This window comes from Aspergillus saccharolyticus, assembly GCF_003184585.1.
Source record: "Aspergillus saccharolyticus JOP 1030-1 unplaced genomic scaffold BP01scaffold_16, whole genome shotgun sequence".
Lineage (NCBI taxonomy): Eukaryota > Fungi > Ascomycota > Eurotiomycetes > Eurotiales > Aspergillaceae > Aspergillus > Aspergillus saccharolyticus.
This window is the reverse complement of record NW_020290626.1, coordinates 399,487-411,907: the sequence shown is the minus strand read 5'-3', so window position 1 is coordinate 411,907 and position 12,421 is coordinate 399,487. Positions and strand designations below refer to the sequence as shown.

Sequence of the window (12,421 nt, the reverse complement as noted above, 5' to 3'; positions counted from 1 at the left end):
ACAGTCCGGGCCATGGGCGAATTGCAAGGAGGAGAGGGGGGGAGGGAGGGAGAGGGAGGGGGGGAAGGGCAGGGCGCGGAGGGAATGGATGAGGGAGACAGAGCTGAGGGAGTGAGTCTGAGAGACTGAGAGCCGAAACCAGTTCGACCCGGAAGGCCAGAGCTGAGAAGCTCTCGAGTTCGAGTCTCTTTGACTAAGTTCTTTCTTTCTGCTCCCGGCCTGAGTTCTCAGGCGGAGAAATCATGGTTGCCTGGAAGCAACCAAAGGTGGAGAAAACCCGCTTTGCCGTCCTCGGTCTGAAAGTGTCCCGCTAGGCTCGATCAGGGAAGAGACGACGCCGAGCCCCATTTCTGACACAGCGGGGGAAGGCAATGGAAGTCATGTGAGAGGCAAGTAGAAAGAGGAATGGCGCCAAAGCCTCGAACTCAGTAGATCAACCGTGGTGCAGAAAGGGAGGAGGGGAACGAAAAGGAAGATGGGAAAGTGTATAATGAGAAGGTAGATGAAGCCTGATGATAGGACAAAAAAAAAGAGAGAAGGTGGGGGGGAGGGGGGGGAAAGAGAGGCAGCGAGCGAGCCTGTTCGGTCATTTCTTCCCATGCAAATGAAACACAAGAACAATTGACACGGAGACTGAATGAGAACACTGCGATGGAGGGAGACGAAATAAAAAGAAAAGAGGAAAGAGAAAAGGAAAAGGACGACGAAGCCTGAATGCACTTGAATGTGGATCATTTTAGCTGCCATCAATAATTTCGGTCAACCTGCCGGTCGTGATTCAGGCAAACAAGCCGCCTGGGACAACTCATGCATGCGTTGCCTACCATGGTTCGTGATCGTGAACCATGATCACGATCGGGAAAAGAACATTGTCAGCAGTAGACTTGACCAAGAACCCGGCTTAGTGAAGATGAAAGTTAGTCTTGATAAGTGGTTAGTAGTAGAGCAAAGTCCGAACATGAGCAGCAAGTCCCATCAAGTGCTTGGTCCCCCGTCGCGGCAGGTGGTAGAGTTGGTACTCCAGGCGGGCAAAGGGGACGAGCGGCTGCATGCTTGGTCGGGTCTCCCGACCATGAACCATGGCAAGAAAAGTCCTCGTAGGGAGCTGAGAACGGTCAATAGAAGCAGAGACCTATACTCAGGCACTCTGATCTGCCAGCTTGACAGTCTGTATCAAAAAGCCTTCAGGTCTTCTCCATTACAAACATGGCTGGGGGAGGTGGTTGTAGAAGAGTTCAGATGAATGAGTGGGAGAGAGAGCAGGAGTCCTGGTAGTGATCAGGGTCCCCCATGATATTTGAAAGGGCAAAAAGTCCCAGCAAGCCTGTGTGGTCAGTCAAGGTGGCGGTTGCAAAGGGAAAAGGGGAAGAAAAGGGAAGGGAAGAGCAATAATAAATGTATTGGTCTGTGAGCAGGGAAAATCGTAGGTGTGGAAAAAAAATATCCTCTCATGACTGATAGATTACCCATACCCGGCGCGGTGGGTTGGTTTGCACCTGGGCTGGTATCAAGCGTTACACGCTGGCGGGCACACAGGCACCGAACTTCAAGAGTAGAAAATTGTGAGACGAGCGAGGGGCGAAAGCGGCTATTGAGGCATAAAGGGACTGTTCAATCAGTTCAAGTAGATTCTGTCACCATGTTAGTTCTATAACCCTCTCGAGGCTCTGACAAAAGAGCTGAAGCCAGAGACAATAATGGCTTTGAGGTGGCTGTCGTATCAGCAAAAAAGGAGGGGGGGGGATCGGGTAGAAGAATAACAATACGGGCATAAAAGATCAAATGACCTAAGTTTGAAGCCTGAATGCAAAGCACCTAGCATCTCAAATCAAGGATGACTGTGACTTGTGGTGGCTGTCCGCTATGACTATGAGGCCAACACCAGAGCGGTGCAGGGTTGACGATAACTTACCAGTGGTAGCAGGTAAAATACGTTACCCAGTAGGGGCTGACGGCCGAGTCTGTGCAGCCCGCGCGTGGCGAAACCACCGCTCCTCCCCAGATTTAGTTACCTACCGGCTTCGTTGCCTCCCGAACAGCTGCTACCGACTTCCGCCATCAGGATTTACCTAGTCTATCATCTATCCCTTTGGCCCATTTAAAATAAACAATGATTCAAGTGCGAACGCTTTTTCACTATGAATAACATATCGTAGACGATCTTAGGTATATGGTATAGAGCTAGCAGCAACCGGACAGACAAGCCCGCCGCTCCTTAAGAATATTATTTGAAACAATGAGTCGCCATCCCATTGACAGTCAGTGAATAAGAATCATGCAAGGTACAAGACGCAGTGCAATTATCGCCATTCTAGCAGGCCATTCGATCCTTCTCATCCATGACCTCATGGTCCCATCGTCGGCCCGGCCTCAACGGGGTGAGCAGAAGACTCCTTTCTGGGCCGTGCCATCTCCCACCACACGCGTTGCCCAGATGACTCGGCTGAGCTGGCGCCGACTTTGTTCTGCCCTTGATCAATGGGTACAGTGCGAAATGAGGTGAATCCCTGAGTCAAGGAAGTTCGGAATCGGTGGCTCAAGTAAAGCATCCAGAAAGTGCCAATACTTATGTATACGGGGACTGCGTTGCGGATCTTCAGTCCGGATAGAGCAGGGGCTTCATCGGCGGGTGGCGATGGAAAGGCCATCAGGAGGCAATTGGCGAGAGGCAGCGCGGCGCAACCCGCAATGCTCAGATACGCCCCGTAGGGTTGAATGCTGGACTGGTATACTTGCACGAAGCCCTCTTCGGATGTCTGTCGTCGGAATCGAATGTAGACGAGACAAGCACCCAGCCAAGAGATCGAGCCCGACGTCGTGATAAAATACATCAGCGAATTGTGTACAGAAGAGCTGGATACTGATACCGAGAGGTACCCAAAGATTGAGAACAAGGCAGAGGCGATGACAGCCACATATGGGACACTCAGTCGGTTGCGGGCTGTGAACAGTGTGGGAGCATGGCCAGTCTCAGCCAAAGCACAGAGGGTGCGGGACGAGTGGTAGAGGAAGGAGCGCCCAGAGGCCAAAGATGAAATGCAGATCAACGCCCTAGCAAGTGTAGAAAGCGCACGAATGCCAGCCCGATCGATGCCCACGACGAAAGGTGAAGCCCCGGCACCGAGGCCATTATTTGTCAAAAGAGGCTCGTCAAAAGGACTCATGAAGGTCATCATGAAGGCACTGAGAGTGTAGAGGGTGAAAAGGAGAAGGCTTGAAAGTCGTGTTGACCGGAGGATGCTTGAGGGTGTCTCCGAATCGCGGCGCTCGGCTCTCTGCACGATCAGTTCTGGGATGAAGGAGAAAGCAATCACTATGTAAAGAAGGCACTGGAGGAAGCCCAGGGCGCGGCCCCCATGTCCGGAAACCAGGTATTCACTCAATGGACCAGGCTCATGCCAATAACGAAAACCTCGGATTGATGTGCCGGGCATACCACGAATCGCCATGTAGATGGAGACAATTATGAAACCAATAGTGGTAAAAAGTTTCAAGCCGGTGAATAAGATCTCGCTTCGCATGAATTCTCGTTCCGGAAGCATGTTGAAAAGGAAGATTGCAAGGGTGACTGCTGTGACCCTTACGGCAACCGAGGGTGCTGGATCCCATTGACCAAGGCTGACCATCGCGGTGGTGACTTCGAAAGGTACCAGTAAGGCCAGCGAATACCACCGCAGATATGCTAGGGCGAATCCGAGGTGGCCTGAACTGTACTGATACCCATGTGTAATCATGGTGCCAAAGGTACGAGGCTGATGAGCTGCCACTTCAGCCACGGCGGTCGCCAGGCAGTACATCAGAATGGAAATGAAGACATATGAGCCAACGAGTGCTGCTGGACCACCGACGGCCAGCGCTTGGCCGGCACCGATGAAAAGGCCGGTCCCAAGAGTGGGAATGATCATGGTCGGCAGTGTAATGAATGATTAAGGATGGGTCAAAGGAATGAGTTGGAGGAGTGGCTATGCTGGTAAAGACTGGAAGGAGGGGAAAGGATGTGTAAAGGAGGAAAGTTGAAGAAGAGAAGATCTGGAAGAGGTGGGAGATGGGTTTTGAGTCTTTCGAGAGAAAGGCGTTTGGTTCCTTCCTCGTTCAGTGCAAAGATCCAGGCCATGCCTCTTCTACCAGGCAGGTACCTAGTAGTAAGGTATACTCCAGTTCCTACCTAGATTGTGACTGAGGGGAAGAGAAAGAAAGTATTTATAGTAGTTGAGACTCTACTCAACTAGAAAGCGCATTGTTAAAAAGGCAAGGGAGATATTAGCGATGTATGGGTATTATGTTGCACCAGAGTATCAGAGCAGGAGAGACCAGATATTAAGCAGATGTAGAGCAATGGTCTATGCCACCCCTTTCCCTCCAAAATGTGATCCATTTAAAAACGCCATCCGAAGAGGGAACTTGAAAGACGGAACTTGGAGAACAGAAGAGAACATGGGGCCTAGTAACACCACAGATGACAGGCAAGACAACCGCAACGCAGTTACTAGTATAAGTTAATGCCTTACTGCACTCTCATAAGCCAGATCAACCTCGATTCTCAAGCTGAGATACAATTCACTGAGTAGTCATATCAGTCTCTGCATACTCGAGCCATTGCCCTGAAAGAGACTTTTTCCAGAAGCGCACGGCACCATCGTCGCCAGAAGAAATGAGGCAATCACCTATAAAACATTCGACTCGGTTACGCCTTTGCGTTGGACTGTTGAACCAGGAAGGAGAGGAGTACTTACCGGCGTATGAAAAGCCCACTTGCCACACATCAAGGTGTTTGCTATCAATGCATGCGACTTCCCTGTACGAATGTTTGAAATTAGAATCGTCAGTCGCCGCGCGATCGGATAGAGAGGCGGGAGCATGATTCGCCAGCGCCGATCCAATTCCTGACTGGGCCTGCGTGCGCACTGAGAGTGACTGCGAGGCCGACCGAGAATGACTGCCATTTTGCTTCTTGGTCTTGGTGTCGGAGGGGGATGTGTAAACCTCAAAAACCCTGATGAACCCGTCTTTGCAGCCGCTCGCAATGAGATCGTATCCGCGAACCGAGCCATTAGCCCAGGAAATGTCTCGGACCAGACCCCCATGGCCACTCAATTCGACCGCATGGTAGAAGCGACGATTGGCATCAGTACGGTACACTTTGACACTGTCCATAGCAGCCACCACGAGGGACAGGCTTTTTCTGTCCCAGGAAGGCGAAACTGAATGAGTGATATCCGTGGGATCATGATGAAACTGGACCCTGAAGCTCGTTTCCTCGCCTCTCTGGGGCGCACTACAGACACGGAATTGGTCCAAGGGCTGCCAATCGGCAAGGGTATCCGGGCTGACCGGCTCCATAACCATGAGATATCCGTCACGCGTGATCACTGCGAGCCACGATTCAAGATCGATATTGCGAAAGTCAATGGAGACGAACGGGTGGCGCTGCGGCGCCGTCATGCGAAATATGGACCTGAAACGCCGGCCCGAGTTGAGAGGCTGCGTAACATCTTCTTGCCATATCTTGCATTTCATATCTTCGCCCACGCTGCCGATGTGCTGGCCAGTAAAAGGGCCATTCCAAGTCGCCTAGACAGCCGATAGTCAACACCGAGTAACCGAGAGTTTCCGTGGTCAGTTTTAGATAGCTTACATCGCGGATCTCCGCGTCATGGGCGCGCCATGTATCTACTAGTCGCCATTCTCCATCTTTCTGATCCCAGACCTTCATGCGATGGTCGGTTGAGGCTGTTAGGATGCGATTGCCATAGAAATTGAACTTTGTCACTGATACCAAGTCACGATGACCGGCATCGAAGTCCGCGAAACCTGACATGGATGTGGTATGCGAACTCGGAAAGCCACCTCCAATTAGATGGGCGAAGCGACCAGCCTCACAGCCACCGCCCTTGACACAGAAGGAGACACGTCGACAGTGGATTGGGATGAGGAGCTCAGGCTTGGGTGAGTTGATGCTGATGCTTTTGGCCTACCCATGCACTTCCAATTGTTCCCCTTCTCTAATCGTAACGGACGAGACAAGCATGTGAAGCACTGATGGTTTGTTAGGATTGCTGGTTTGTCACTTCAGTCATCCATTCATTGATTACCTAACTTCTACTTTTGTTGTTAACTAACTTATCCGATGCATGCCCGCCCCGATCACCGACCCGCTCAGACCGCTTACCCTAACACAAAAGGCGGTGTGTTAAGGCCGGCAGTACGGAGTGCGTCGTACGCTTTTCTCCACCATTCACTAATGCCACCTAGCCTCTCCTCACGCTCCTTTATACATGTGGGAAACTGATCCCTTTTTTCATTACTTGGGGATGTGAAGCCTCTGTGCTGTACTGTGACACTGCGCGCAATGAGTTCAGCCAAGTCAAGCTCCCTCTCCTACCGGGAGGCCTGGCGCCTCTTCCTGTTGGTGGGAGCATGCGTCGGTATTCTGTCAAATACATTTCAGGGCGAGGGTGCACCCTTGATCGCGTCTATCGCCTTCAGTGGCATTGCGTTCGCGGTGACATTCAGTATGATTCGTTGGCTTGGGCCGACATTTCTCAAAGCAGGGCTGAAAGGAAAGGACATGGCCAAACCTCAGAGGCCCGAAATGTATGTGCTCCTATTTCGTCGATCACGGTATAGTGGTTACGATGTGCCATTGATCAAAACCGTAACCATTAACATGTTTACGGCTCAGACCAGAAACCATGGGCGCTGTTTGCTCTATAGTGTACCTCCTTGCGCTCATATTCTTCATTCCCTTCGCCTTCTACAAAGACATCGTGGCTGCCACCTCGGGAGGAGGTAACCGTGATGTTCTCGTTGAAGTACAGCACGTGGAGCATGGCCGTATGCTACATCGGTTTCCTCATGGAAAGGTGTGCGACTCTTGATAGCAGCCATTGAGATTTGTAAGCTGATATGCAAACCTATAGCTTGCCTCGTACCTCTCCGGACTGCTTTCGCTTCAATGCATTGTTATTCTTGGAATCGGCGACGATCTGCTCGATATTCGATGGCGGCATAAAGTTCTGATTCCCGCATTCGGTGCGATTCCAATGCTCATAGTCTACTTCGTGGATTTTGGTGTTACGCATGTGGTTGTGCCCGTTCCTCTGCAGCCATATTTGGGATCCTTCATTGATCTCGGCTGGCTATATTACGTATACATGGCCGCCGTGGCCATTTTTTGTCCGAACTCAATCAACATGTTGGCAGGGGTCAACGGAGTGGAAGTTGCTCAGTCGCTTGTGATAGCAGTTCTGCTCATTGCGAACGATGTACTATACCTGGCGCCGATGACACCGTACCCCCACCCTGCGACTGACTCGCATCTGTTCTCGCTGTACTTCCTTCTGCCCTTTGTTGGAGTCTCCTTGGCTCTGCTATGCCACAATTGGTATCCCTCCGCGGTCTTTGTCGGAGACACCTACTGCTATTTCGCAGGCATGGTTTTTGCTGTCGTCGGTATCCTCGGTCACTTCAGCAAGACTCTGCTCCTTCTATTCATCCCCCAGATCTTTAACTTCGTGTACTCCACCCCACAGCTGTTCCATTTGATTCCGTGTCCACGCCATCGCTTGCCTCAATTCAATTCCAAGACCGGACTGTTGGATGCTTCCGTGACGGAATGGACGGTGCCGCCTTCACCACTGATAGCTGCCGCTCTGGAGTTCTTGCATAAGCTGCGCTTGGTTCGCGTCACTAGAAACGAGAGTGGTCGAATCGTGCAATCCACGAACCTTACCATTCTCAACCTGTGGCTTGTCTGGATGGGACCTATGAGAGAAGACCGGCTAGCATTGAGCATGGTTGGCCTGCAGACCGTGTGCGGACTTTTAGGGCTTTTTGTGCGACACAGATTAGCTCTACTTGTTTTTCGCGAGGATAATAGAGCCTTCGCTCATGTATGAAGGCTTTGGGGATAGCCGCAATTATAGATAACTTAGAGGTTTTAGATAGTCTACCAGTAGTTGACTACGTAACTACCTCAAAAATGTAGAAGATTGGTAATAGAATCCTCCAGACTAAGCCGTGACCCACTACATGGATCGACCCAGGATTCCAGCTGGCCGGACGCCCGACGGGACCTAAGACGGCACTAACACTAGCCTTTTCCTTCTCAGGAACACCGTTCATGACGTGGATTCAAGGGATATGATCACAGGGAACTATACTACTCCATACTAGGGTGTACTTGAACAAAGGGTCCTCCTAACATGTGGTCTCCGGGATTGATTTTTCAGTCCCAATTGCTCCGAGCGGAATGATGTGAATATTCAATGGAGTCATACTTGAATGAATCATTGCCTGCTCCGTAGTTACTCCGTAGGTAGTTTCAAATCAGACTCGATCGATTAGTCATACTCCGGCTCTAAGCGACCCCGCCACCGACATCGGACTCCACTGCCCCCAGAAAATTCAGCTCTGGCCAATCGGCAAAGGACCATTGAGTGCTGACCACCGAGACCGGCGTTGCCCCTCGAAGAGCGGCGGTGCGACATCGCGCGTACGCCGCCGTTAAAACCATCTCTTGCCTTCGCTTCTCCTCTACACAACCACTGAAATCATCCTCATATTTGCCAGCTCTCTCTATTTCATTGTCTTCGTCTAGCTGCAAATTATTCTCCTGTCTTTGTTCCTCGCTCCTGAACTCCGCAATTTTCTGCCCCTCATGCCCGGCATCGACAAGAAGCCCAAGACTTTGTATGACAAGGTCTTGGACCACCACATTGTCAACGAGCAGGAAGATGGCACTCTCCTGATCTATATTGATAGACACCTCGTTCACGAAGTGACGTCCCCACAGGCCTTCGAGGGTCTCGAGAACACCGGTCGTCAAGTCCGCCGGCCGGACTGCACCCTGGTGACTGTTGACCACGTACGCGATTCTGTTCCCTGCATACATGATGAGGGCGAGAATAAGAACTGACTCCGATCGCAACTGGCAGAATATCCCCACCTCCTCGCGAAAAAACTTCAAGAACGTCGAAGAGTTCATCCAAGAAAACGACTCCCGTCTCCAAGTGACCACCCTCGAAGAAAATGTAAAGAAGTTCGGTCTCACCTACTTCGGCATGGGCGACAAGCGTCAGGGTATCGTGCACATCATTGGGCCCGAGCAGGGTTTCACTCTGCCCGGCACCACCGTCGTCTGCGGTGACAGCCACACTTCCACCCACGGTGCCTTTGGATCCCTTGCCTTCGGTATCGGTACCAGTGAAGTCGAGCACGTCCTCGCCACACAGACCCTCATTACCCGCCGTAGCAAAAACATGCGCATCCAGGTCGACGGGGAGCTCCCCGCGGGCGTCACTAGCAAGGACGTCGTTCTTCACATCATCGGTCTCATCGGTACTGCCGGAGGCACCGGTGCCGTCATCGAATTCTGCGGTTCCGTCATCCGCGGCCTGAGCATGGAAGCCCGTATGTCCATGTGCAACATGTCCATTGAGGGCGGTGCTCGTGCTGGCATGATCGCCCCCGACGAGGTCACCTTCGAGTACCTTAAGGGACGCCCTCTGGCGCCCAAGTACGATAGCGCCGAGTGGAAGAAGGCCGTCAGCTTCTGGAAGAGTCTGGCCTCCGACGAGGGTGCCCACTACGACAAGACCATCCTCATCGACGGCAAGGACATCATCCCCACCATTTCCTGGGGAACCTCCCCCCAGGACGTGATTCCCATCACCGGTGTTGTGCCCAGCCCCGATGATTTCCAAGACGATGCCCGCAAGCTGGCCTGCAAGCGCGCCCTCGAGTACATGGGATTGACCTCCGGGACTCCCATGAAGGACATTGCTGTCGACAAGGTCTTCATCGGATCCTGCACCAACGCCCGTATCGAGGACCTCCGCGCTGCCGCTAAGGTCGTCCGCGGCAAGAAGATCGCCGCCAACGTCAAGCGCGCCATGGTCGTCCCCGGCTCCGGTCTGGTCAAGCAGCAGGCTGAGTCCGAGGGTCTCGACAAGATCTTCGTCGATGCCGGCTTCGAATGGCGCGAGGCCGGTTGCTCCATGTGTCTGGGCATGAACCCTGACATCCTCTCGCCGCAGGAGCGCTGCGCTAGTACCTCCAACCGCAACTTCGAGGGTCGCCAGGGCGCTGGCGGCCGCACGCACTTGATGTCGCCCGCTATGGCTGCCGCTGCCGCCATCGTGGGTAAGCTAGCCGACGTGCGCGAGCACCTGGTCTCCAGCCCCGTCCTCAGCAAGGCGCACACTGCTGTCAACGTCGAGGAGCAGCAACAGCAGCACCATGAGGACCCCATCAGCGAAGGCGAGCAGGACCGCATCAACGACCAACCCGCGGACAACGAGCCCCACACCAACACCTCCGCTCGCGGTAGCTCCGCATCCGCCGGCCTCCCCAAATTCACTACCCTCAAGGGCATTGCCGCCCCGATGGACCGGTCCAACGTCGACACGGATGCCATCATCCCCAAGCAGTTCCTCAAAACCATCAAGCGCACGGGCCTGGGCAGCGCGCTGTTCTACGAGCTCCGCTACAAGGATGGCTCCGAGATCCCCTCCTTCGTCCTGAACCAGGAGCCCTACCGCAACGCCAAGATCCTGGTGGTCACCGGGCCCAACTTCGGCTGCGGTAGCTCCCGCGAGCACGCCCCTTGGGCTTTGCTGGACTTCGGCATCAAGTGCGTCATCGCTCCTTCCTTCGCCGACATCTTCTTCAACAACACCTTCAAGAACGGCATGCTCCCCGTCGTCATCTCCGACGAGGCGGCCCTGGCCAAGATTGCCGCCGAGGCCACCGCCGGCCGCGAGATCGAGGTCGACCTTGTCAGCCAGCAGGTCAAGGACGCCCAGGGTACCGTCTTGGCCAGCTTTGACGTCGACGCCTTCCGCCGCCACTGCCTGATCAACGGCCTCGACGACATCGGCCTCACCTTGCAGATGGAGGATAAGATCAAGGCCTTTGAGGCCCAGCGCTCCCTCGAGACCCCCTGGCTCGACGGCAGCGGCTACCTCAAGCGCGGCAAGCGTGTCGGCGGTGGCTCCACCATGATCCAAGCCGCCCCCGTTCCCAAGACGAATCGTGGGGATGTCAAGGGTGAGCCTCTGGAGTGGTAAGCAAGGCCTTTTTCTGAAGGCCTTTCTTTCCTTTCGGTTAGAACTCTTCTCTGCTTTTTGGGTTTTTCTCTTTATCCTCATCTCTGGCCTGCTTCTTTTCGGATACACGTTCTTGTCACGACAATACCATAATGCAGCTTTCTTGTTTTCCTGTGCTTACAACACACTTTCTCCGCCCTCCCAGGGGGTCGGAGGGGGGTTTCTGGGCTTCTCGGTTTTTTTTTTTCTCTTCTCGGCTTGCCTCAAAAGTACAGCTTTTCGGGCTTATGTGGTGGTACCGGTTTGGTACATAGGGATAATGGGAGGGAAAGGAATAGACAGGAAATAAATAATTCTGAGACTCAATGAGAATCACTTCAGAAAACTCCTTTGTCATGTGTAGCACGGTAGCACCGAAGAACCGTTCACAAAGCCTTATAACATGGAGACTGTAGAGAGGGGAGATCGCCAAACCCAACTCTGCAGAAGGCCCCACATCAAGACATACTCATCAATCCAGCCAAAAGAAAGAACAAAAACAATCCTTTTAGTGATTTCGACTGAGAAGTCATTAACCCATTGAGCTAATCTCTATACGTACTAGCTCTTATGCCATCCACACCCCTTCCCCATTCCAATATGAACATCATCATCTGGACGTCAGAAGATTCAGGGCCATGAAGGAAAATAATATTATTCCCTAACAAGGCGTAGCAGAAATAGTGTCCAACAACAAACCATTCAAATTTCGCAGGAAGTAAACAGCAAAGTAAGAACAGACCCAAATTTACCAAGCAAATCATTAAATAGGCCCTCCCATACCGACAACAACACCAAGAACATTAAAATATAGCAAGCGCAACAATGCAATGCGTACAATCATGCAAAAACAAAAACTACCAAAGATGCATTCTCCTGTTCATGGCTAGTAAATCAATGAGCGTAACGACATCTAGAAGGGGTCATAACCATAGTAAACATTGTGCATCCAAAGCAAGCATTGACATCGTGTAATGAATGTGGGGAATCACGTATGAGGGCTATATATACGTCGACCGGGTGGTGGAGGTTCGTGGAGGCGGAAGTTTGGACTCGACACCAGTCGACCTTGAGTGGAATGTTCGAACGTGTCAAGTCCTAAGGAAGGATGGGAGAAGAGGGAGAACAATAATGTACAAACCGGGTAGTAGGGTGTGCGGCGGCAAGGGCGGGCAAAAGGGTGAAATGGAGGTCGGGATAGATGCAATGACTCAGAAATTATCTCCAAATGTCATTTTTCTGTTCACGCAACCATGTTTCTGTCACTATTAAAGAGAGACAGTCACTCCATCTCGGTGATAGCAGCGAAAGCGCTCCATCTGCGAAAATGGGGC

At 52.4% G+C, this 12,421-nt stretch overlaps 4 protein-coding genes across 4 annotated transcripts; 2 read left to right on the top strand and 2 right to left on the bottom strand.

Moving 5' to 3' along the window:
* Positions 1–2,331: 2,331 nt before the first annotated feature.
* Positions 2,332–3,905, bottom strand: BP01DRAFT_392086 (putative proline permease; the record flags this gene model as incomplete). The annotated part of the gene is made up of 1 exon (XM_025578121.1): positions 2,332–3,905. One exon carries the CDS (start codon positions 3,903–3,905, stop codon positions 2,346–2,348), a length of 1,560 nt encoding a protein of 519 aa, XP_025431123.1. The 3' UTR covers positions 2,332–2,345.
* A 398-nt stretch (positions 3,906–4,303) lies between these two features.
* Positions 4,304–6,059, bottom strand: BP01DRAFT_392085 (putative nuclear pore protein (SEH1)). The gene is made up of 2 exons (XM_025578120.1): positions 5,636–6,059; positions 4,304–5,571 (listed from the first exon to the last, which is right to left on the bottom strand). Exons 1-2 carry the CDS (start codon positions 5,816–5,818, stop codon positions 4,558–4,560), a joined length of 1,197 nt encoding a protein of 398 aa, XP_025431122.1. The 5' UTR covers positions 5,819–6,059; the 3' UTR covers positions 4,304–4,557.
* A 196-nt stretch (positions 6,060–6,255) lies between these two features.
* Positions 6,256–7,936, top strand: BP01DRAFT_319809 (UDP-N-acetylglucosamine--dolichyl-phosphate N-acetylglucosaminephosphotransferase). Its single transcript, XM_025572676.1, has 3 exons — positions 6,256–6,594; positions 6,683–6,863; positions 6,921–7,936. Exons 1-3 carry the CDS (start codon positions 6,350–6,352, stop codon positions 7,896–7,898), a joined length of 1,404 nt encoding a protein of 467 aa, XP_025431121.1. The 5' UTR covers positions 6,256–6,349; the 3' UTR covers positions 7,899–7,936.
* Positions 7,937–8,546: 610 nt separating this feature from the next.
* luA (3-isopropylmalate dehydratase LEU1) lies at positions 8,547–11,406 on the top strand. Its single transcript, XM_025579183.1, has 2 exons — positions 8,547–8,866; positions 8,937–11,406. The coding sequence occupies exons 1-2, from the start codon at positions 8,660–8,662 to the stop codon at positions 11,067–11,069; spliced, it is 2,340 nt and encodes a 779-aa protein (XP_025431120.1). The 5' UTR covers positions 8,547–8,659; the 3' UTR covers positions 11,070–11,406.
* Positions 11,407–12,421: the final 1,015 nt, after the last annotated feature.